The following is a 23,947-nucleotide window of genomic DNA, read 5'->3' on the forward strand; positions in this document are numbered from 1 at the left end:
GCTGGCAGCCAGGGCCGGCCCTGGCCACATGGGGGCGAGCGGGCCCTGCGGCCCCCGGGGAGGGGTCCGGCCGGCGTCTCGGGGGCGGGCGGCCGCGGGCGGCGAGGTCCCTCCCGGGAGGCGGGCGCGGGGGAGGCCGCAGGGGGAGGGGGCCGGAGCCGCGCCGCGCGCAGGGCGGGAGGCAGGGCCGAGGGCGGAGCGGAGCGCGGCGGGCGCGGCGAGCGCGCGGGCCGGGCGGCCGAGGACCCCAGGAGTGCCGCGTCCCCTGCCCCGAACCGGCCCCGCGCCTCCTCCCCGGCAAGCAGCGGTGGGTGCGCGGCGGGCTGACCTCTGCGGAGGCGGCGGGGGCTCAGCATCGGGCCGGGGCCGGGGGGGCGCCGGGGCCGGGGGGCGGCGCTCCGGCCCGGCCCGGCCCCGCCCGATGTCCATGAGCGCGAACACCATGATCTTCATGATTCTGGGGGCGTCGATCGTGATGGTGAGCGGAGGGGCTTCCCGCGCGCCCGCTCCCCGCACCCGCTCCCGCCTCCCGCGCCCGCGCACCGCCTCCCCCTCCTGCGCCTTGTTTACAGGCCCGCGCGGCCTGCGCTCCCCCATCCCCGGCTGCCCTGCGTTTCCCCGTCCCCATTGCGCCGGCCCCTGCCTGGGGTCCCCGGCCCAGCTGCTCGCTTCTCGGCGCTGACCGGTCATGGGCTCTTCCAGGCCATCGCGTGCTTGATGGACATGAACGCGCTGCTGGACCGATTCCACAACTACATCCTCCCGCACCTGCGGGGCGAGGACCGCGTCTGCCACTGCAACTGTGGCCGGTGAGTCTGCGCCCAGAGGGGCACACGCGTGATCACACATGTCGGTGGAAGTGGCGAGCCCCACGCAGGCCGGGCTGCAGGGCCCAGCTGGGCTAGGCTGGTGGGCGCTGCCGAGGCTCTGCCAGGCTGGGTGGGGGAAGGACCCGTCAGGCTCCATCTGCACAGGGTGTTCCGGGAGGGGAGAGGACCCCCTCCCATATGGCCTTTAGAGAAAGGGCCTGCAGGGTGATGGGCAGAACTAGTCCAAGGCCTAGAGGCCAGGAGAGCAGCCGCCCAGCCTGGTGTCCTGGGAGGGCTCCTGCCCACAGAGGACACCCTCCTTCTCCCGGGGCCCCCAGCTCTTTCCCTGAACTTTCCTGGGAGCCAGCTAGGGGGAGGAGCAGAAGGTCAAGGTGGGCAAGGCCTCCCTTGAGGGGCATCTGCCCACCCCCTTTGGTTGTCCAGGAGGAACTGAGGCCGGGGATGGAGTCTGCTCAAGGTCAAGCAGAGGGAGGGGAGCACCCAGGCCCCTGTGCCCACTTTGTGACACCCCCCCCATTCTGTGCACATGTAGTGATGGAGTCTTCCTGGCCATGCATGTTTGTATGTCCATGTATGAAATAAACATCTTCTCATGAGACGCGCATGTGTGTACCGTCTGTGCATATACATGTGCGCACACACAGCAGTCCCTCAGCCCTGCAGGAAGCCCACACGCTGGGGCCGTGAGAGTGGACAGAGGCTGAGCAGACGGACTCGCCCGAGGCTGTGTGGCCTGTAGGGAACTTGTGTTCTTGACCCTGCCCTGCACTTCTGCTCCAGGGATGTGTGCACACATACTGAGCTAGGGGTATGTGTGTGAGATCAGTTTCATGCCTCACTAAACATGCTACACGCCTGTGTGTGCAGACCGGGTATTGAAGCAGAACACGGGCGTCAGGGCAGGTGGAGACAGGTGTGTAAATGGCCCTCACGTGTGCTGTGCGCTGGCCAAGAATCATCTTGAGTGTCGGCTGGGTGGCCACACCCCCTGAGGTCCCTGTATTCCTGCCCCAAGCACACACTCCAAGGCCGAAGAATGGCAGGTCAGCTCCACGCTAACTGGGCCAATGTGGACTGGAGTGTGAGCAGGGTCCCAAGACCCTCCCGGACACCGGAGGTGTGCACGGCACTGGCCCAAGCTTCGGCTCCATCGACATTTATAAGGCCTATTTTCCATGTGAGGGCTGTGGTAGTGTGACCAGCACATATGTGCCAGAACATCACACCACGGGCCCATCTGGGCAGACAGGATGTGTTTTCAGTGTGTATTTGCTCAGGTTGTGTGTATGCATCATATGTAATGTCCAGAGTACACATGGATGGGGTAAAAGAAATCCCCATAGAGTGCAAGCTGCAGCGAGGCCCATGTGCAGTTTAGACACAAACAACACGAGAGTCACCCAACTGTAGCGCTGAGTGTTTCCACGTGTGTATGTGTTCATGTGTGTGTGCTTTGTATGCACTGCCGCATACAGAATATAAAATTCAGTGTACAAACTATTCTTGTACACTGACAACATGTATGTGTATGCGCAGTACATGTGTGTAACAATATACAGCACCGTGTTCGCCCTGTGGGCGTGGTGAATGTCTGCAGGGCACAGGCTTGCACATGAGACCTCTGTGTACAAACCATGTACATGCACTGCCACAATGGAGTCTACCTGTGTGTACACCCCATGTGCAGAGAAAGTGCACACACACTTGTGCCTTCCACATGCCAGTATGGAGAATTTTATGCAGAGGACACGTGTATAAATGCTGTGGAGCGTGCGTGCCAATAGGCTGTCTGTGGGCGCTCACCATGCATATGCCATGGGGCCCACAGAGGAGGGCTGTGTGCAAGCCCAGTGCATGTGCATCTCCATGTGACACGCACCATGCTCGGCCCCAGGCACGTGTGCCCTTGCACACGTGTGGAGCTCATGGGCCGAATTCATGGTATACACGCTGGGTCCTGTGCATGTGGCTGGCGTGTATACACAACATGCGTCCAACCTCAGGTAGACACATGCAACATGCGTGGCCCAGGCAGGACACATGTATGTACACATCACAGAAATACGTGTGCACATGGGTGACCTGAACCCCCACCTGCCCCCCAGGGTCTGCCTGACTTGGAGGAAGGAGGAGGGCAAGGGGCAGGGGATGAATGGCAGATGCCAGACCAACGATGGGGGCACAGGTCATGACCTTCGATCCCTTGGAGGTCCCAGGCCCCCAGGTAAAATTGGGGCTTGCCCTCGTCTTACTTGCAGGGGCATTTCTGGCTTCCTTGGCAACCCCATCTTCAAGTTTCCTGCCCTGTCCATGGGTGGGAAGTGGTGGTCCCGAGGATGACCTTCCCTATGGGGGCCCAGGAGGCAGGAACGCAGGAGGCGGGGCTCAGTGTTCTCAGCTGCCGGAAGGCCTGGCCTGGTCAGGGCGATGGGACTGCGAACAGGTGACTAAGGGCATCCTCTCCTGGGGGCTGGCCATGGCTACACACTGGGCAGTCAAGAATTCTCCATCTCTCACTGATGACCAATGAGAGCTATTGGTGAAATGTGATCACATGAGCTATGGCTGCCATGTGTCAGACAGTCCTTGCCAAATAAGCTGGGTCTGCTCATGGGGCTGTGGCGGCCAAGGTGCACCCCCCGACCCCCACCGCCACCAGGCCTGGTCACACTCCAGACTAGCTGAGGGGGATGGGCCCCAGGAATCCCCAGGGGTAGCAGAGGGGTGTGAAAAGGGGCTGCCATCCTCACTGGGAGGAAGGAGCTGGGTGATTCCTGCTGGCTCAGGGGGTGTCTGTGAGGGAGGAGCTGTAGGGGTCTGTGGTCAGGGATGACCTGTGGGGTTTACCGTTTTTGAGAAGGTCCTCTGCAGGGGAGGGGGCATGGAGCATATCCAGTTGTGAGGTGGGGGCAGGGACTCTTAGCTGGAGACAGGCAGAGGTGTCAACGTGTAATTGAAGGGAGGATGGGGAGAAGCGGGCTTGGGGAGGGAGGAGCTATTTTTAGGTGCAAGTTTGAGGTGTCTGTAGATCCCACGTGGAGATGCCATGTAGGCAGCTGGAGCTTGGAGCAGACGTTGTGGGGAAGGTGGGGACTTGGTGGGGGTGGAGGGTTGAAGAAGCCAGTTGAGAGGCTCAGTAGGAAGAGAACCAGGCAGGAGGACCCCAGGGTGGCAGTGACCCTTCAGGGCCAGAGGAGGGGCCACAGCTGGTGAGGGTGACTAGGGGTTCAGGGTGCAACGGGCACCCAAGACCAACAGCTCCTTTTCTCCAGCTCTCTTTCGAGAGTGGAGGACCTGGAATTCAGAGTCTGGTGTCCTGGGTACTGGTCTCCTGGGCAGGGCCACCTCGCCTAGGATCCCTAGGATTGCTAGGCCCAGAGGGCTTCCTGGAGGAAGAGAGGATCTGCGCAGGCTGGAGAGAGCTTTGTGGGGAAAGTTCGTTGTGGCCGTCAGAGGCAGGAGAGGGCCTGGAGGGGTCAGTGGCCTCAGATTGGACTGTCAAGGGAGGGGAGGCTGAGGGGAACGGCCGAGCCTTGGTGGGTGCTGGGATGCCAGGGGCCGTGGTCGTCTAGGAGGTCGTTTACGGCTCCCATGCCAGGATCAGGGACCTGTGTGGGGCAGGTCCAGGGGTGCCCTTGGGCCTCCAGCACAGACAGTGGGGGCAGGGGAGGTTCCTGCGAGGGATGGGGAGCCAAAGGGGACCAGACGCCCAAGGCAGGCTCATCACTTGTGGCTTTCCTTGGAGGACAGGGCAGGCTGACTGCAGGGTTGGGAGGGAGAGGCCAGGGGGGCAGTGACCAGGAGCCAGGCCCACAGGTGGGCTGTGACTCTCACTGGGCTGGGATACCCTGCCTGGGCTCTCACCCTGAAACGCCTTTACCTGTGCTGTGTGCCTGTGACCTTGTAGGGGTTGCCTCTGAGCCTGGGGCTGGGGGGAGAAGGGAGGAGGGTATGCGTACGGGCAACTGAACTTCACGCTAACCTCCGACCTCGCACACTCCCACCCACTGGGCAGGGCAGCCTCCCGCCTGGGACCCATCAGTGACCTGGGTCCCAGGCGATTACGGTGGCCCCTTCCGACCTCAGCTCCCCACAAGGGCTGCTTCAAAGATCCCAGCAGGTGAACGGGTGCGGCTTACTGCGGGGTCCCCGCCCGCCCCGCGGGACAGGTGCCAGCCCGCCCTGCCGCCCCCAGGCACCACGTCCACTACGTGATCCCGTACGACGGGGACCAGTCTGTGGTGGACGCCTCCGAGAATTACTTCGTGACAGACAACGTCACCAAGCAGGAGATCGATCTAATGTTGGGGCTGCTACTCGGCTTCTGCATCAGCTGGTTCCTGGTGTGGATGGACGGCGTCCTGCACTGCGCCGTGCGCGCCTGGAGGGCCGGCCGGCGCTACGGTGAGTGCGGGCGCGGGCACGTTGGCAGAGCTCGGTCCGTGCCGGGGCTACGCCCCACCCGAGCCCCGCCCACAGTCCCCTTCCCGAGCCCAAGCCCCGCCCACCCGAGCCCCACTCACCACGCCCGCCCCCTGACCGCGCCCCGCGTCCCGCAGACGGTTCGTGGACCTGGCTGCCCAAGTTGTGCAGCCTGCGGGAGCTGGGCCGGCGGCCACACAGGCCGTTCGAAGAGGCGGCCGGGAACATGGTGCACGTGAAGCAGAAACTCTACCACAACGGCCACCCGAGCCCGCGGCACCTCTGAGCCGCGCGCAGGACTCGCGGGGCCGCCGGCCACCGCGCCCACGCTCACGGGACTGGACGGCCAGCCTGGGCCAGGGCGCCCAAGGCCGTCGGGCGCGTCCGGCGGAAGGTGCTGTCTCCTCTTCTTTTTATAAAGGGGGTCGGGGTGGGGCGGGGGCGGCGGTACCTGGGACGGAGGCGGGGCCGCGTGCCCAGCCTGGGACCACGTCTGCCGCTTGAAGCTGGAGGCCTCCTGTGCGCCTGCGTCTGTCTCTCCGTCCATGTGTCTGGTTCCCGGAGCTGGAGCCATCTCTGCTGGAGGGGAACGCGGCCGGGAGCCAGGCGCGGCAGGGAAGGGGTGGGACCCCGGTGCGCCCACGTCTGCACACGGGAGCACGTGCATGAGGCGTGTGCGTTCGCAGGGCCCGCAGTAGGGGCGTGGGGCAGGGGCCCGGGGTAGGCCCCGGCCCAGCAATAAGGCCCCCGAACCCTGCTGTGGCAAGTGCGGCCACCCTGCCCAGGGCATCCCCGGTCGGGCGCCTCACTGTGACTCCCACCCCTGCTGGTCAGTAAATTCTCCAGAAAGCTCCAGCCTCTGCCTCTTCTTTCACCTCTGACCCCGGGACCCCCACGGCAGGAATGAGACAGACACTTGGTGATATTTGCCAGTTTTTTTTTTTTTTTTTTTTTAATTAGATTCTGGATTAAAAAGACACCAACTCCAGTCAGGGAGAGCTGTGGCTTCTGTGGGCTAGCCAGTACCCCTGTGCTGGACATCCTTGGCCATGAGATCTTGGTGGGCTAGTTCCCGAACCCTAGGTTCCACAGACCTGAGGGGCACACCCCTCTGGAAGAGAGTGGTGGGCACCCTCATTGGGCCGCACAGGGACCAGCTCTGCTCATGGCAGAACAGCTCACGGCTGTTGTTCTGGTCCTGGGTGGGACTCGGCAAAGTCAGGTCCCCTCCCTTGGCCAGGCCACCACTGCTGTTCACAGCTGAAGCAGCCAGCACCTGCTGGGATGCAGTGCTGCTAGCCTGGCTGCTGCCCCTGGGCATGGGGAATGGTGCCTTCTCCCCATCTGGGCTTGGCCAGGGGACATATCTCCCAGGGTGTCCTGGGGGTGGCCCCAGCAAGCACCAGCCTGGAGGTGGGGGGCAGAGGAACCAACCCTGCCTCAAAGATGCCCAGGTCTTAAGCAGCAGCTGGTCCCTAGCAGAGGCCTTTGACACTGCCTCGCCCCTGACCGAGGAAGATGAAAACTGCCAGGAGATTGGGCACCTCGGTGTTTCTTCTTGCTGAAGCCACCTGGCCAGTGTGCCTGGGAGTCTAGGCCAGCTCACTCAGCTTGTGTGCGCAGGGTTGGCGGCTGGCTCCCCTCTGCCTTCAGCCACTGCATCTTCTGCCTGTGTTGCTGGATGGCATCCTGAACCCGGGCGTCCATCATGGCCTCAGTGAGGACCCCGTCCTCAGAGGCATATGCCATGGCCTGGCGAAGAAAAGGGTACTGACTCAGGGCACCAGAGGGGCTGCCCGCACAGGGAAGGGGCCAGGCCTGTGGCTCCCAGGTGACTGGTCAGGGCCCACCAGTCACCAGGAACCACTCAGCCTGTAGGCCAGCCCCATCCTTGCTGCTGCTGCTTATCCCCCACCTTGGAGACACCCCCCCACCCCACAGAACCCAAAGCCCTCTTGCGGGCAGGGCAGGCAGGAGCAAAGGCCAGGGTGCTCCCTTGGGCCTGTGCTCAGACTCAGGAGGGGCCTGGCCTCTCAGCAGGACACATATGCAGACAGAAATGCCAAAGGCACACGCCTTGACTCCCTATGCACTTGAGTGTGCCACACACACGTGCTCACAGGCAGATCTGCAGCCCAGTGTGGCCGCCACCCCTCAATTCCGTGGTTCTGCCTGCTCCACTAAGTTTCTCAATGACTTTCTACAAATAGAAACCCAGAGGACTACTTTCAGGAGGGAGCCCCACCCCTCAACTGCAGGCCTTGCTCTATGGATAACCAAGCTCCCCTCAGGCCCAGGCCATGGTCATCAGAACCACCACAGGCCTGACACTAAAGGGAAGCAAAGCCCTCCAGGGGTCAAATGGGGCACAGTCCACCAGGACCTGCCCCTCACAGGCCCCCAACTGTCCTCACACAGTGCTTCCCAGAACTGTGGGGCTGCTGTGGGCAGCACTGCATTCCCCATACCCCAGCCTTGGCACGTGGCTTGGGGAACCAGAGTTCTGCTAGTCAGGTCCCAGTGTGGTCCACAGCACTGCAGCTGCCAAAGCAGGTCCTCTGGCCAGGCCACATGCCACCCAGATGACCCAGCATCCCTTCTGTTCCCAGTCACCCATCAAGTGGCTCTGACATGTGCCTATCCTGAGGATAGCACTCAAGTGTCCACCAAGCAGGGGGCTCAAGCCAGGCTGGCTGTTTCTCTCCAGCTCCCTGAGGAGGTTCAGCCACGTTAGGGCATTGGGAGCAAGCTCCCACTGTCTGAGATGACCAGTCACTGTGCTTACCCAGGTGGCCCCAGCCTTGGGACACGGCTGTCCTCAGCACCCAAGCCAGGTCAAGGACAGAGGGGCTGCCCCTGCAGCCTCCTGCGAGGTACACATGAGAATGGCAGAGGAGGCAGGCTGGGTGGCGGCAGCCAGAGGGGATCCAATGGTGGGAAGGGGCGGGTAGAGGTATGCAGTGACGTCACCATGGAGAAGCCAGGCAGCCACCATGTAACCAGGGGATCCAGGCCAACATCCCTGTGATGTTGTGTGGATGTCTGATGCCCCAATGTGCCATGACCAGATGGGTACCTCGCCTTTAGGGTCTCCTCCACAGTCCCACAATCCCAGTCAGAGACACGAGACTGACCAAAGGAGGGACGCTCTATAGCATTCCTCGAACCGTGAGGATCATGCTCAGAACAGCGCCCCCTGAGGAGCCTGAGACAGCAGGATGGAATATCATGGGCATCTGGGCGGGTTCTGGGTGAGATCAAATCTAAAGTGGAATTGAGGGATGTGGTGAGACATTCAGAGTGTAGTGGGGGCTGTGCTGGCCTTGTGACCTTCCTGTGAACTTGGACTTATTCAAAAATTTAGAAGTTCATTACAAAAAAAACACACAAAACCTTAAAGGAGAACTAACACCAATGTTGCTCAAACTCTTCCAAAACCAGACAAAACACCACATGTAAACCATAGATCCAGATCCTCTGTGAATACTGATGTAAAACCCTCAACAAAATACTAACAAACCAAACTCAGTAGCACACTGACATGGCTATACATCACAACCAAATGGGATTTATTCCTGGAGTGCAAGGATGGCTCACCTAGGGAAAACTGACCTAGGCAAATAATTAACAAAATGGACAAAAACCACATGAGCGTTTCAGTTAATGAGAAAAAATGTTGGCAAAATCCAATACCCTTTCTTGACAAAAACAATAAACTAGGGGGAATTCCCTGGTGGTCCAGTGGTGAGGACTCTACACTTCCACTGCCAAGGGTCCTGGTATATGTGCTCAGGGGAGAAAAAGATCCTGCAAGCCATAAGGCATGACAAACCAATAATAGACCAGGAATATAAGAAAATGTCTTCATTCTAATAGAGGCCATATAAGAAAAACTCACAGCAAAAGTCATCTCAATGGTAAAAGACTGAAAGCTTTTCCACTAAAACTAGGATCAAGGCAAGGATGCCCACTTTCAGCACTTCAGGTCAACACAGCACTAGAAATTGTAGACAGATCAATTAGACAAGAAAAAGAAATAAAAGACATCAGATCGGAAAGGAAGAAGTAAAATTGTCTGTAGATGATGTGATCTTATTACATACAGTAAACCCTAAAGATCCCCCCAAAATTGTTAAAAGTAATAAACTCAACAAAGTTGCTGGATACAGAAGTAACACACAAAACCACTTGGGTCTCTATAGTAACACTAAACAACTGGAAAAGAAAGCAAGAAAACAGGGGCTTCCCTGGTAGTCCATTGGTTAAGAATCTGTTTCGCAATACAAGGGACAGTGGTTTGATTCCTCATCCAGGAAGTATTTAGCTGGAATTCCAATACTACCCAAAGCAATCCACAGATTCAATGCAATCCCTATCAAAATTTCAATGATGATTTTTTGCATAAATTAAAAAATCCACCCTAAAATTCATATGCAATTTCAAAGGCCCCCAAGTAGCCAAAACAGTCATGAACCTCAGAATTCTCACATTTCCTCATTTTAAAACCTAAAGGACAGTGGTACTGGCACTAAGACAGACATAGCCCAACAGAACAGAACAGAGTGCCCAGACACAAACCCTCACGTGTACTGTCAGTGACCTCCAAGAAGGGGGCCGAGACCACGCGCTGGGGAAATGACTGCCTTTCCAACAAGTGGTGCTGGGAAAACTCCAAACTTTAAAACTGGTAGAAATAAACTTAGGGGAGAAGCTTTCAGACACTGGATTTAGCAATGACTTGTCTGTGACACTAAAAGCAGGCGACAAAAGAAAAAAAATAGGAAAATTCAGCTTCATAAAAATTAAAATCTTTTGTGCTTCAAAGGACACTGGTGGCTCTAGTGATAAAGAACCTGCCTGCCAATGCAGGAGACCCAAGAAACACACATTTGATCCCTGAGTCGGCAAGATCCCTTACAGGAGGGCATGGCAATCCACTTCAGTATTCATGCTTGCAAAATCCCATGGATGAGGAGCCTGGCGGGCTACAGTCCACAGGGTCGCAGAGTCAGATACTACTAAAGCGACCTAGCAGCAGAAGCAAGACACTACCAAGAGAGTAAAAAAAGGCAACCCACAGAAGAGGGGGAAAATATTTGCAAACCATGTGTCTGATAAATGGTTAATATCTAAAATATATAGAAACAACACAAGTGTCCACTTGCAGCCAGAGAGGTGCATGAGGTATGTCCATTGCACTCCAGGGTGTCAGGCTGCCTGACGAGGACAATGACACCTGTTACAACACGGATGAACCTCAAGGGCACTGTGCTCAGTGAGGAAGCCAGTTTTAAGAAGACAATGCCGGTATGATTCCTCACAGGTCCCTGGAAGAGTCAAGACTCTCAGAGACAGCAAGTAGGGGAGTGGGGGCTGGGGGTGGGCGGCAGGCATGGCAGCAAGTGTTTAATGGAGACAGAGCTTCAGTTTGGGAAGATAAAGTCCTGGAGATGATGGTGGGGACAGTGTACAACAACACGAATGTGCTCAATGCCACTGAGCTGTGCACTTAAAAATGGTCAAGATGAATTTTATGTTAAAAAGTTCAGGTTCCCATGATGGATGACGAACTGTAGGATGGTGAGAAGCATAGACCTGACCGTCACACCATGGCACAGGGCGGCAGCTGCAACAGAGCCCACGATACCAGCAAGCGGGAAGTAGGTGCCGGGTGCCTGGGCTGCCCGGCCGGAGAGAGTGGTAGGGTGGTCAGAAGTCGCCACAGCCCAGCCCCAAGCACCTGGGGCCACAAGGGGAGCAAACTTGAAAGAGTGATGCCAACATGTCCTGTCCAAGGCGATGGAATCCCCATGGCATTCTGGGGGTTGCGGGAAGTGGTGTTGGAAGTGGTGATGAGTACCAGGCACACCCTGTGCACACCTGACCAGGGACTGGATACACAGGGAGAGCTCCCTGCAGGCTCCAGCCTCCCGCGCTTGCGCCGGGTCTCCTGACCCTCAGCTCCCCACCCAAGAGTACATGCAGGCCTGTCTCATGGCCTCCTCAAAGAACTGGGAAGAGAAGCAGGGAGAGGAGGTGCACCAGGACCCCTGCTGCTGGGACCACCTGTTTGTCCTCCCCCAGGTCACACTGAAGTGCTAACCCCAGCATGGCTGCCCTTGGAAACAGGCGGGTCAGGTCAGGTAGGGTCACAGAATGGCACCCTACTCCTGCAGGGCTGTGCGTGAGCAAGTGGCAAGGATGCTGCTGGGTGGCAGCCAGGAAGCGGGCCCTCATAGCAACAGGAACCCCCTCACTGGCACCCTGAGGCAGGACATCCAGCCTCCAGAACCATGAGGTGACACTTGTTCAAGCCCTGGCTGTGCGTTTTGTCCCAGCCGCCTGGGTTGTTGGCCACTTTGCTGGTCACGGAAATAGCCAACCTTGTGAGGCCTGCTTCCTGACTGAGGCCAGCATGGGGAAGAGCCCCTGACTCCCGCAGTGGGGTTTGAGATCTGGGGCTGTTTGTTACAGCACAACCTAGTTCATCCTGACTAACACACTCGTGTATCTGGACGAGGATGTTCAAATTCAACAGATGTCCCCTAATTTCATAAAAGATGCGTTCATGCTCAGCTGACAGTGGCCAGGCTGTCATGTGGCCACAGACACAACTCACTCAGCACACTCCACCCAGCAAGGACAATGGAGAAACGTGCTAAATGGCTGCTCCCCTCCCCATACGCGGGGAGCTGCCACCGGGATGCCTCAGAGGAAAGCCTGGTGTCAGGACTGACCAGGGCCACTCTGACCTGTGTGCCCAGAGCCACCATCCTGCTGCCCCCAGGCCCTCGTGACACCACAAACCTGTCCTGAAAGCCAGGACACCCACCGCCTTCATTACCCTGCAGATCATCCTAAAGGCTGTGGGCTTCTGCAAGGAGCCCAGAAGGAAATCCCATCAGGTCAGTTTTGTCCTGTGCCCACAGACAACTCCTGGGAAGCGCCATGCCCTCCCAGGCTGTGGCCCCAGACTCTGCACCATCTGCCATCACCTGTACCGACTGTCCTGGGCCCTGGCTGGAGACAAAGCCCAGTGGTTCCTGGGAAGTGAACATGTTGGCCACAGGACATGCCACTGATCTAGAGGGCCCCTTTTGATGTGGACCAGAACGACAACAGGGAGGCCAGAAAATGCGAAGCTGCAGAGGGCCCTGGCTCATTCCCCACCTTGCAGGGGCCCCAGGACTGTGATGGCAGGGAAGTAGGCAGTCATGTCACATCTGTCCAGAAACCCTTCAGAAACACCCCAGTGGGCGCTCAGGAACCAGCCCAACCGCCTTCCAACCACTCTGAGGGTCCCTGGCTCAGCTGGGCTCTGCCCTGCAGGGTACGTCTCAGCTCACCTGCCACGCCACAGCGAGCTGAGAGATCTCCCGGCCTGACATGCCCTCCGTCAGCTGCGCAATCTCCGAGCACTTCTTTCCATAGTCAAACTGGGCCAGCTTCAAGCGCCTGTGAGGAGTTCCCGAGTGATGCCTGGGCGCCCACAAGACCCACAAACGACCAGAGGCTAGTGAGGGCCTGGCTTCTACTAATGGAGGCCAGGGTGGAGCCTGCGCTGGGAAACCCCAGGGAAGAGTGTCCAAGCCCCTTGCTGTAATGAGGCACACCCTGACCAATGTCCACAGGTGTGATCCTTCCACCTCCTCCCCTGCTGGGCATGTCCCTTCCCTGGGGAGCCCAAGACAGAGCCCCAGTGGGGGCCGTGTAAGGATGAGGGGCACAAGCTGTGCTCAGGGGCAGCTGAGGGGCTGTTCAGGACATGCAGGAACAGGCAGGGGGAGATCCCAGTCTGCTCCCAGCCCCACCGCTGGCCAGGGGGCTGGGGGCCATGTGCCCTCCCCCTGAACCCCCGCTGCACACAGCAGCTAACACTCCTGACCCCTTTGCATGCAGATCTCGCCCCATCAGGCTTGACTGAAAGCCCGAGAGAGACCACTCAAACTCTTGTGAAAAGCCTCAGCTCCTCAGGTTGCGTACAGTGCCCGGGCTGCTGCTGGGTCAGGATGTGCCTTCAGGAGCTTAAGGGGACTGGGATCAGCTAGGGCAAGAGGGGAAAGAGGCCCAGGAAAGAGAACTCAGGGGACAGGTGGCAAAGGACTGGCAAAGTCTGCCTGAGCACAGAAGATGGCTCAGCTGTGCCAGGCGGATCCAGGTCAGTGGGGCTGAGATCCGGTCCCCAGGGAGGGATACAAATAGAGCAGGCTTATCTGGAGCGCTCCTGAAAGCACAGCAGTCGGGGCCGGGGGGGTCCTGGACGAGCAAGGAGGGTTACCCCAGCCAGTGGGCCCCAGTGTGTGCAGTGAGGGGCCCAGAGCAAGGCTCGAAGAGTCCAGAAGTGGGCTGTCATGGCCCCTCACTACCAGGACCCAAGTGTGGACTGGATCTGAGGGGTTTGAAGGCAGGATGGAGGCAGGAGATCAATGGGTGGACAGGATAGGAGGGCAGAACCTCCAATGATGGGTGGTCAGGACCCCGTGGTGAAACCCCAGGGGCAGGGTTAGGATTAGTGCCCATGTGGGCACTGGGGGGAGGGACCAACATGACAGGCAAGGGGCGCCGTGGTGGCAGGACACTTACTGCTTTCCTTCTGTAGCCGGTTTAAGAACATACTTGTCAAAATACATTCTCACCAGGCGCTCCCGCTCCTCCCGCTGCGGCAGCTCAAAGCTGACCATCTCATCGATGCGGTCGTTGATGGCCCAGTCGAATTGCTCGGGCTGGTTGCTGGCCAGGACCAGCATGAACCTGCAGCCGACACACGGCAAGAGACGGGGGCTGCCGTCCAGCAGGGTCTACTGTGCAGCTTCTCAGCCCACAAAACCAGGGAGACTGGCATCACTCTCTACCACCTGCCCTCCCTGTCTTGCCCCAATTTCCCGCTTCTCTTGACTGATGGCCCAGCCTGGGGGGAGGACCGTGAAGCCTCCACGTGCAGGAAGGGCAGGGACCCGGGGACCCAGGATGGAGACAGACCCCTGCCCCTCCCCAATCAAGTGCAGGGTCCCAAGGCCTGGCACTCAGCTCAGCAGAGGCAACAACCCAGGAGGAAGTCAACAGGCCTCCCAGCAGCTAGGCTGGGCTCTCCATGGGCAACAGGTGCAGCAGGCAGAGGGCTGGAAGGGTCCTGCCCACGCAGAGTACAAGACTAGGAACCCAGAAGGGCCAGCCCGACCCAGGGTCACCTGACGGTGTGGTGGCCCAACAATGCCTCTCAGGGGCAGAGAGAGGTGCCAAGGGCAGTGGCCTGTGGACGAACATGCCACTGGGCTTGGCTTCAACCTACAGCATGTCTCAGGGGCACCCACAAATGTCCCCCAGTGCCCAAATGGCCATCCCACTGCACGGAGGGAAGACACAGGAGGCTGTCTGGTCATGTGGGCAGGCCACCCCACAGCAGCCCCGTGAGCTGAGGCAAGGCTGCTGGCCACCCCTTCTCACTTGCTGCTGTGCTGGCCCGTGCGGTGCAGGAAGGCGTTCAGGGTGGCCCTGAGGTCCTCACTGATCTTCTCCTGCACAGAGAAGGGTCAGGCTGTAAGCAGCCATGCAAACAGTCAGGCCCCCCTCATCCAGGACAGAAACATGGAAGGACCTTCACAGATCTAAGCTCAAAGACTGAATGAAGCTTAGCTTTGAAAAGATGCTAAACTTCCACTTTTCAAACGAAATGTATGAACAAAGTGTGGTTGTGGAGCAGGCTCCCAACAACCTTCCCATAAGTGTAGATGTGGCCCAGGCCACCACCTGCCCACTCCCCAGCAGCCAACCCAGTTCAGGACAAATGGGGCCTCTAGACACTTACAGTCGCTCGCTTCCTGAGAAAGGCGTCCGCTTCGTCCACGAAGAGCAGGAGGCTGTGAGGGCAGGGCCACGTGAGGGCAGGCAGGGCACAGCCCAGCGGAAACCCCACACTTTGCACTGTCCCCAGTGGCCTCTGGGACCCAGAGCCTGGCTACCGATCAGGACGTGTCCAGTGCCAGCATTGGGGCAAGTAACTAGAGATGGGCTGGTGAGCCCTCATCTTAAACACTGATAAGTCACCGACACTGAGAGGCCCTTGGACCTCAGGGACAGGCTGTGGGGAAAGTACCGACCCCTTTCCCAGCAGGAGCCCCGGCTCACCCTCGCCGGCTGGTGCTGGCCCAGTCGAAGACCTTGTGCATGGCCGTCACGCCGTCCCGCCCCATGGGGGCCACATCCCCGCCCGTCATGATGGCGTAGTCCATACCGGAGTGCAGCGCCAGTTTCTGGGCGTTTGGGGAAGGGGCTTTAAGGGCTGCTCCACCTACCCTCCACCCCACTTCTCCTGGCCACCAGGGCCGGATCACGTGTGTGTGGAGACACCTGGCCTGCAGAGCTGGACAGGGGCACGTGTCCCAGGCAGGTGAGTCCCCACCACCCCCAGTCCCACCTGTGCCCTCACCTTGGCAAACAGCGTTTTGCCCGTACCGGGTGGCCCGTACATCAGAACATTTCGGTACAGACTTTTGTTCTTCTTGGTGTTCCTTGTGGCGATGGCAATGTCCCGCACGCGAGCCTCCAGGCTGGGCTGCCAGGGGACATAGCGGTTTGGGGGGCGCTCTGCTGTCCAGTCCGTCCCTCCTTAGGGCCTGGGCTGGCACGAGAGGCCACTCTCCCCAGCTGGGCTGAGCCAGCAAACCAACTCCTGGGAGGTTGGGCAGCCCCACTTACGCTGAGGACAACACCCTCCAACGCGTCCTGAGGTTTACTGAGGAGGCGCCTGCTGACCTGCAGGGTAGGGGGAGGGTAGGGAGGGTCAGCGAAGCTCATGGCACAGTCACACCAGAACGCATGTGAGCAGCTTTCCTGGACAAGGCCGGCGGGGGAGACCGTCCGCAAAGCTGACCTCCAGCGCTGACCTCACAGCACAGCCCACAAGACGCAGGGGAAGCCTGGCTCCCCTCAAGGGAAGGAGTCGACCCTAGGCTGCCTCCAATGCCTTCTCTTCCAGGAGGACGGCTCACCACAGCCCCAGGAGTTCATAAACAAGCAGGGGGGCAGTCCACTCAAGAGGATGGCCACCCCGACAGACCCCCAGAGAGACCGAGTGGACCAGGGTGAGAGTCCCCCCAGTGCTGACATCACAGGGCCCAAGGGGCAGCATCAAGGAAGCAATGCAAGTCAGCACACAGAAGGAGGGTGGCATCTGGACAGAAGAGGAGGAAGGGGCTGTTGGGTGTGTGCCCCCAAGACCTGTGGTTACCTGTATGGGGTGCCTCAGCGCCTCCAGCACCGTGATGCGAGATGTCTCCCGCACCAGGGACGGCTTCCCCAGCCGGGCCTCAACGTACCGCCCTGCTACGGACGTGGCGTTCTTGGCGGAATAGATCCCAACAGCCAGCAGCGTCAGCCCGGCCACCTGGAGCGGACAGAGGAGGCAGGTGGTGTCCATCCCATCCCCTGGCTCCCTGGAGTCTTGCCAGGCCCACCAGCACCGGTGCACCAAAGGGCTGGCACCGGGGAGATGAAACGGGCATTTGGCATCCCCCATGCCCTCCCCCCAGCCCCACCAAGGTTGATGCTGAGTCGTTTGAAGTGCCCCAAACCCAAAGGCCAAGTCACTTGTGCCTTTCTGGTAGGGGGAGGGGTGAGCACTCAGCATAGGCGCCAACCCCCAGTGGCTTGCAGAGTCCCTGACATGTGAAAGTACCCCAGGGAAGAAGGCAAAGGCGCTTACCGTGGCTGTCACTTTGTCCCAGTCTGTCACAAAGGCACGGAACCCTTCACCAAACAGGGTGCCTGCTGTCCTGCAGGGGAGCAGTGGCATGACCCAGAAGGCATCAGGCCATGTGCCACGTGGCTGGAGGCCCCTAGGTCAGCCCCGAGGGGCACTGCAGAAGGACCAGTCAGGGGAGGAGTAGGGCACCCACGTAGGAAAGGGGCCAGCAGAAGCCTGCCATGCGGGGCCTCACCTGATGGACTCTAGGATGGTCTGGCGGTGCTCAGCGGCCTTCAGGCGGATCTGCTCTCGGATGATATCAGCGTTCTCGCGCTCGGCCTTGGCCCGGGCGCGCGCCTCGGCCTCCACCCGCAGCATCTCATTCTTGTGCCGCAGCTCCATCTCCCGCTCCACGGTGGCTGCCCGGGGAGGGGGCAGGGGTGGTGCTCAGCCCATGGCCCCCACCCAGGGCTGCTACAGAGGACAAGCGAGCCAGGGTGCCCTCTACCCCCAGGGTCTCAGCGTGCCCACCCCTGATGCTGCCTGGGGAGTGAAAGGCCTAAAGCAAGGGCGTGACCCGTGGCCAAGAGCTCCCAGGTCAGGGCCCTACCTCGCCGCAGGGCCTCCTGTTTCTGCACAGATTCCTCTTGCTTCCGTAAGTTTTCCTCGTTGAGAAGTTGCTGAGAAGGAGCCACAAAGGGAAGGGAAGGGCTTCGAGATTAGGAAACAGGCAACATCACACCAACAGGTTAGCTGCTCTGGCCTTGGAGACACCCCCACCACTCCTAGGGCTCCAAGCTCCTGGGGACGGTTACCCTGGGGCCTGCAGGCTGCACAGCCTAAGGCAGGAAGGAACCCTGGCCCCCGCTCAGCTCAGCCTCGGGGTGGCCCTGACCTACGGCTGTCCTCATGAAATAGGCCTTTTGCCGAACTGTTGAATTTAGAAGCTAAAATGCCAACAGGCTCGATGTTTGAATGCCCCCTACAAACTCACTCGTCAGTCAAGTCCCACTTGGGAGACCCTCAGGGCAGCTCGGTTGGAACCCTCCTTTTCCCGCACCTCAACCCAGTGCTTGCTGACAAGAGGATCCCAGACTCTGGCCCCCATGCCCCCTTGGGGAAGATGAGTGGGCAGGCAGTGCTCACCTGCTGCTTTAGCTGGTCCTCGTAGCGCTGCCGGGCCAGCTTGTCCTGGTACTGGGCCCTCTAGGGAGGGAGAGGGCGATGTGAACATACCCCAGCCTCAGGAACTAAGGTCTAGGCCGGGCCCCCACAGGCGCTGTCCCTGATGAGCACCCCTCCCCGGCCCCGCTCTCTTACAGCCTGGTGCTGCCGCGTCTCCTCACTCAGGGTCTTCCTCCGCTCCTCAGCCTGCACTCGGATCTGATCGCCCTTCAGCTGCTCCACTGCGGCCTCGTACTCCTGCAGGACACACCAGCTGCTGTGAGCCAGGGCCTAGTCAGACCTCCTGCCCCCCGTTCCCCCTCTGAGGGCCCTCCGAAGGGGCCAGACAGTGATGTGGCCTGTTCCACACCCCCATAGGCCTGTAGGTGCTCAGCTGCAACTGCACCAAGGCCCGGGAGGACCCAGACCCACAGGCAAAGAGAAGCCAGGAGAATGGACTGGGCCGGTGCCAAAGTAGCCAGAGAGTCTCCTGGGTGCCAGCCCCCCGACATGTGCTTGTGCTAGCTGCTCACTTCCTGATTCGCTTTACAACAACCCAGGTGGAGCATAGAGCAGGGCCTTTTCCACATTTGCTCACTATGTGCTCAGTGTGAGGGTGGGGCTCCCCTCTGAGAAACCAGACTCCTCACCCACACCTGCCTTCCAGAAGGTTCTGTGCAGACCTCAGGCCACACACCTGTGCTGATGCCCATTTCCCTCAACCCTGAGGAGGTGCCTGGGCACCCACCCTGCGCCCACCGCCTGCCTGTGTTCTCTCACCCTCCCCCAGCACCCACCCTCACCGATCACCCCGTCCTCTCCATCCCCCAACCCCTAGCACCCACCTTGCACCCACTGCCTGTGTCCTCTCCTTTCTGCCCGGGTCCTCTCCACAGCCCCCGAGCGCCCACCCTCACCCACCTTGAGCTTGGCTTGATGCTCCAGCTGAAGTGTCTGCTCCTGCATCTGAGCCAGACTCAGCGCCTCCTTGGCGTGTCCTGGGGGGAGGGGCGTGCAGGCATCAGGACACCAGGCAAGCGTTCACCCGGGCTAGGGGCGCTCAAGGACACCACAGCCTCAACCTGAAAGCACGCGTGGCCACGCTGGTTCCTGGTCAGATTTGCTCAGAGGCCCCCACTAAGAAGACCACTGCCCCATCTTGCCACTTTTGTCTATTCCACCCCCAACAGAAAACCCACATGTGGGGTCTGCCCCCAGGGGACTGTCACACCCCAGAGGGCTCCAGCAGAGAGGCTGTCCACTGCTCGTCCACTGACAGCAGGAGAGTCAAGCCTGTGGTTATACCGTCATTTATTTTTCAAGTGTGAATGTTTCTCTTGAGCCTTTGATACCTGTTACTATTCTACAACTGAGCACAGGCAGCTGAGGGCCTGAGTAAGAAAGAAGCAAAGGAGGATTAAACCAGAAAGAAGGCAACGCTTGCAGGCTGACGTTAGAAATGTCTTCACAGGCCATCTGTTAGAAACATGTGTGTAATTAACATCTTCCAGGTGTGTGCTCTTCATAAGGGGACACATGTGGAAATATGTGGCAATACAAGGATGTTCTAGAAAAGAACGGACCCCAGCACTCTCCTTTCTTTTTTTTTTTTTTATTTTTTTATTTTTTTTTACTCTCCTTTCTAAAAAACCTTTGCATGGGGCCTAAGAGACCCCTGGTAACACAGTTCTGTCATCACTGTAAAGACCACGCTTTACCACAAAAACCTTCTAACGCATAAAAGCACAGAGAGAAGCTGGGGACCCCGTGGGCCCACCTCTCTGATGCTACCACATTCCTAGGTTGCGGACCACATGTCCACCCTTCTGTCTGCCACATCTATCTTATTTTTTGAGGCCTTCAAGGTAGGCTGCAGATCCCAGGACCTGTCACCCCCAAGTTGCAGCCCACACGCCACTGATTAGAACATAACCCCTGGGGCTGCCGGCTCCCAGCATGGGGCTCAATTGTCAGCTGAGGCACTCGGTCTGGCTTCAGAGCTTAGGGAGGACCTGCAGCTGGCTTGTTTACTCAAGCTGTGACCTATGGCAGCCAGGCTTGGTCACAGCCTGCAAGCAAAGCAGGCGCTCCCTCCCCTGACTTGTGGAGTGAGATGGCTGAATTTGAATTTGGCAATAAGGAGTTCATGATCTGAAAGCAGGTAAACTGCTTAGTGCAGGGCCTGGCACCCAGGAGCCCTGCTAATCACAAGCTTTGGGCTCAGTGCTGAGAATGACGACTGTCACCTCACATCGTCCCGCACCAGGAGACGGGCCCAGCATCAACTGCACCCACCACAGGCAAGTTACTCTTCCCAAAATGCTATAAACACGTGGAGCACACAGCTTAAGGCCAAATGGGCTGCTCTGGCGTCCAAGGAGGACTGAGGAGCCCTGGGGAACCAACAGCATCAGGCTAGGCCCCCAAGGGACACAGACAGTGGCCAGGCTGTGAGGGGCAGCTGAGGGTATCTTCGGTTCGCATAGGAGAGCAATGAGTGAACAAGAGTGGGCCCAGGCCAACCAGGGCAGGCCTCTGGCTGGGAACTGGAAGCATCTCCAGAAGACCGGCCTGGGGAGGGGCTGAGGGGCCTGAGGCACCCTGGGGAGGAGGGTTTGGGGACAGAGGGGACAGGCAGCTCAGGGTGACACCTCTCCCACTGACCAGCAGAGAAGCCAGGAAGGAAGGCAAGAACAAAATGAAGTAGGGTTCACACCTGGGACAGCATCACGAGACATGGAGACGGATGAGGAGACAATGCCTCTAAGTGGTGGCAGGCGGAGGCTCTGCAGGAAATGCTGACTGTGGGAGGTGGGAGAGCAGAGGCCAAGGCCCTGCGGACCCAAGTGGAGCATGTTCTGGGGCAGCCAGTGCAGGAGACCTGGGAGCAGCTCACAGGCATGAGCAGACAGGAAGTCAGGGAGTTCCCTCGACTGCTACCCTGAGACACACCACAGGCTATTCACACTGGCCTGTACAACTGTGTGAGTGCGAGGGGCCAAGAGTCAGGCTTCAGATTCCCAAGGGAGGACAGGAAATGGGTGAAGCCCCCCCATCACATGTGTGCGCACACACATACCCCACCCCACACACACCCCTAAGAAATAAGGGCGAACTCCCCCCACACACACACCTAAGAAATGAGGGTGTACTCCCCCCAACCCCCCACCACACACAAACCTAAGAAATTAGACCTCATGTCAAAAGTCTATGATCACTGAGGTGTCTTGAAGCCTGGTCATTGTCTCTCAAGCCCCTCTGCAAGCCTGTCTTCTATTATCTTGCAAACTTAATCCATCTATTACACTCTACACCCACTCAGAGGTAGGGAGTGTTCCAGGTAGGTCTAAGGAAACAGGCTGCCCTGGGCCCAGGCCTAAATATCCACAACGTTCCTCCCAGGATCGGAGAACCAGGCAGGCAGGAGACCTTTGCGCGGGGTGTTCTTGTGGCCCCGGTGGAAGAGCAGAGACTAAGCCACAAAGTGCCAGGCCACCCCTGGATAGGAAGATTCTGCTCACCTCTGCTTACAAGGCTGCAGCATGGGGTGGTAAGAAAACAGCACCTCTGCTTAAAAGTTTGAAAGTCGCTGTATTCTTTCAACTAACATCTTCTCAGCATGTGCTATATTCCAGACTTTTGAGACATCGTCAAATCCGCAGAAGAAAAGAAGGTTGGGAGAAAATACGTGGGCTTAGTGAAGGTGCAGTCAAGGGCTGATGCCTTGAGGGTAGGAGCCAAGAAGGTCATCTGCTGCCCTGGGCCGGCCTTATTTGTTGCTTACAGACCTCACCTATTCGAATGCTAACGTTCTCCAACAATAAGTGAAAGCCTGATGCATTTTCTTTAAAGCCTAGGACACTCAAACCCATCTCCCTTCTCAAACGGAAAACTGCCAGCAACTAGCACAGACGGATCCCCAACCTGGCCTGCCTTGGCCGTCCCACGTGGAGGCGGAAAGAGGCCGTAACTGGAGACCAGGGTGCAGTTCCGCCACCTGCTGCCCGTACCCTCTGAGTCTACTCGGCACTGGTTTCCCCACGTGAAGAATGCGTGGCAGCTGGGAAGATGCCAGAAGGTCAGGGCATCCCGAACTTCCCCTGCACGCAGGGTGGCTCCGGCGGGCTTATCGCTTAAGGCTGGTTTCCTCCCCCGACCACCACTTGCTGCTCGATCGCTCAGACCACTTGCCCGCGAGCGCCCCGCCCGGTCGCCCTGCCCGCGCCCACCCGCCGCACTCACGCGAGTGCTCCAGCTCTCGCGCCGCCTTGGCCGCACGCTCCAGGCCCGTCGGGTCGAAGTTGCTCCATTTGTCCTTGGGCCCCGGCCGGTCCCCCGCGCCGCCGTCCCCGCTGCCTTCGCCTCCGGGCTGTACGGGCGGCAGGGGCAGAGGTGGCCCCGTGCCTTCGCCCTTGGAACCCTTGATGCCGAAGAGCCAGGACATGGTCCACAAGCGCCGCCGCCGCGGGAACTTGCAGCCGAATGGACTCGCGGGACTCACAGCGGGTTCCACGCGCCGGGAGCCGGCGGCAAAGACTGCGCAGGCGCAACAGCGGCCCTTCCTCCCTGGCAATGGAAGCGTGTGAGGGTCCCGTGCCCCATGCGACCCTCGGATTGGCTACGAGGGTCGTGACATCATGGTGTCTCAGCCGCGATTGTAGAGGCAGGCACAGAGGGCAGGCCGTCGGAGGGGCGGGGCGAGGTACCAGGTGACAGGCGCCGATCAGGGACAAAATTGAGGAGCTGGGCGCGTGCGCCCCCTTGAATACGTCAGCGTGGCAATGACGCTGGTCCAGGTGCTATGGGCCTCCAGAGTTCCGGCCCCGGGGGCAGCAGAGATGCTGGTGCTGGAGCGGAAGGCTTTTGGGTCCCGAACGAGGGAGCGGCCGCGGGAGCAAGAGTCCTCCACAGGCGCTCGGTCAGCGGGGGAGGAACCGGCCCGCGGCGAGCGATGGGTCGCAGGACCCGGGCAGAGAGCAGGTGCCGGCGCCGCTGGCTGAGCGGCTCCCTAGGATGGCAGAGAGCGGGTTGGGTGTGTCCAGCGCAAAGCGGGCCGGCTCATGGGCCGGGCGGCGCGGGAAGTACTGGGCCTGTTGCTTGTTGGGTCTCGGTGTTGAAATGATGGAAGGGCGGAAGCGCGGCCCTGGCCAATCTCCAGCAACCGTCAGTAGGATGAAGGGCTCTCCCAAACCTCCTCTTCAGCGTCTCAGCGAAGTGGCTCTCAACAGAGGGGACGTACATGCGAGGGTGTGTTCATGCTCAGTCCTGTCCGACTCTTTGCGATCCCATGGACTGTGTACCCTTCCAGGCTCCTCTGTCCATGGGATTTTCCAGGCAAGAATACTGGAGTGGGTTGCCGTTTCCTTCTCCAGAGGGAATCTTCCCGACCCAGGGATGGAACCCACTCCGATGCCTCCTGCATTAGCAGGCGGATTTTTTTTATCACTGAGCCACGTGGGAAGTCCCAAGTGAGGGGACTGAGCTATCCAACCCCAGAAGTAAGGGGCGGCAGAGTCCAGAAGCCCCACAGAGGGCGCCTTCGTGGGAGAAGAGCTCCTCGGGGCCCAAGGGTCCTGGCTCTGGTTACTGTCTGGTGAGACTTCTGGGGAACTCCAAAGGCCAGGTTCCTGCTCCTGCTTCAGGGACCAAGGTGCAGGCCAGACGGCCTGGGACAGATGGAGACAAGGATGGACACAGGGCAGCACCCAAAGTTAGCAAAGTTTGCTTCTTGGGCCAGTGTCCAAGTTGCCCCTGTGTTCTTTCCTTGATGGAATTTGTAGAGTTCCCAGAATCATATGGACTTTCCCCTCAATAAGCCTCAATAAAAACAGGGGGAAAAAATTCTAAG

General features: G+C 59.2%; 2 protein-coding genes across 3 annotated transcripts; one reads left to right on the forward strand and one right to left on the reverse strand.

Annotated features, from left to right (window-relative positions):
* Positions 1 to 207: 207 nt before the first annotated feature.
* TMEM240 (transmembrane protein 240) lies at positions 208 to 6,107 on the forward strand. Its single transcript, XM_070768387.1, has 4 exons — positions 208 to 478; positions 703 to 809; positions 5,026 to 5,234; positions 5,390 to 6,107. Exons 1-4 carry the CDS (start codon positions 422 to 424, stop codon positions 5,536 to 5,538), a joined length of 522 nt encoding a protein of 173 aa, XP_070624488.1. The 5' UTR covers positions 208 to 421; the 3' UTR covers positions 5,539 to 6,107.
* Positions 6,108 to 6,184: 77 nt separating this feature from the next.
* LOC109570600 (ATPase family AAA domain-containing protein 3) lies at positions 6,185 to 22,763 on the reverse strand. Of its 2 annotated transcripts, none has more exons than XR_011560865.1 (16): positions 22,342 to 22,763; positions 19,021 to 19,097; positions 18,256 to 18,357; positions 18,082 to 18,141; positions 17,546 to 17,615; positions 17,189 to 17,354; positions 16,954 to 17,023; positions 16,480 to 16,635; positions 15,948 to 16,004; positions 15,679 to 15,804; positions 15,378 to 15,502; positions 15,058 to 15,109; positions 14,697 to 14,767; positions 13,889 to 14,003; positions 12,599 to 12,707; positions 6,185 to 7,004 (listed from the first exon to the last, which is right to left on the reverse strand). XR_011560865.1 is itself a non-coding variant. In XM_019976664.2 (16 exons), exons 1-16 carry the CDS (start codon positions 22,541 to 22,543, stop codon positions 6,855 to 6,857), a joined length of 1,761 nt encoding a protein of 586 aa, XP_019832223.1. In that variant the 5' UTR covers positions 22,544 to 22,753; the 3' UTR covers positions 6,185 to 6,854. The 2 variants fall into 2 exon arrangements, 1 of the variants encoding a protein (XP_019832223.1); XM_019976664.2 differs by having other exon boundaries at positions 13,836 to 14,003; positions 22,342 to 22,753.
* Positions 22,764 to 23,947: the final 1,184 nt, after the last annotated feature.

The sequence above is a fragment of the Bos indicus genome, chromosome 16, assembly GCF_029378745.1.
Source record: "Bos indicus isolate NIAB-ARS_2022 breed Sahiwal x Tharparkar chromosome 16, NIAB-ARS_B.indTharparkar_mat_pri_1.0, whole genome shotgun sequence".
NCBI classification, from domain to species: Eukaryota; Metazoa; Chordata; class Mammalia; order Artiodactyla; family Bovidae; genus Bos; species Bos indicus.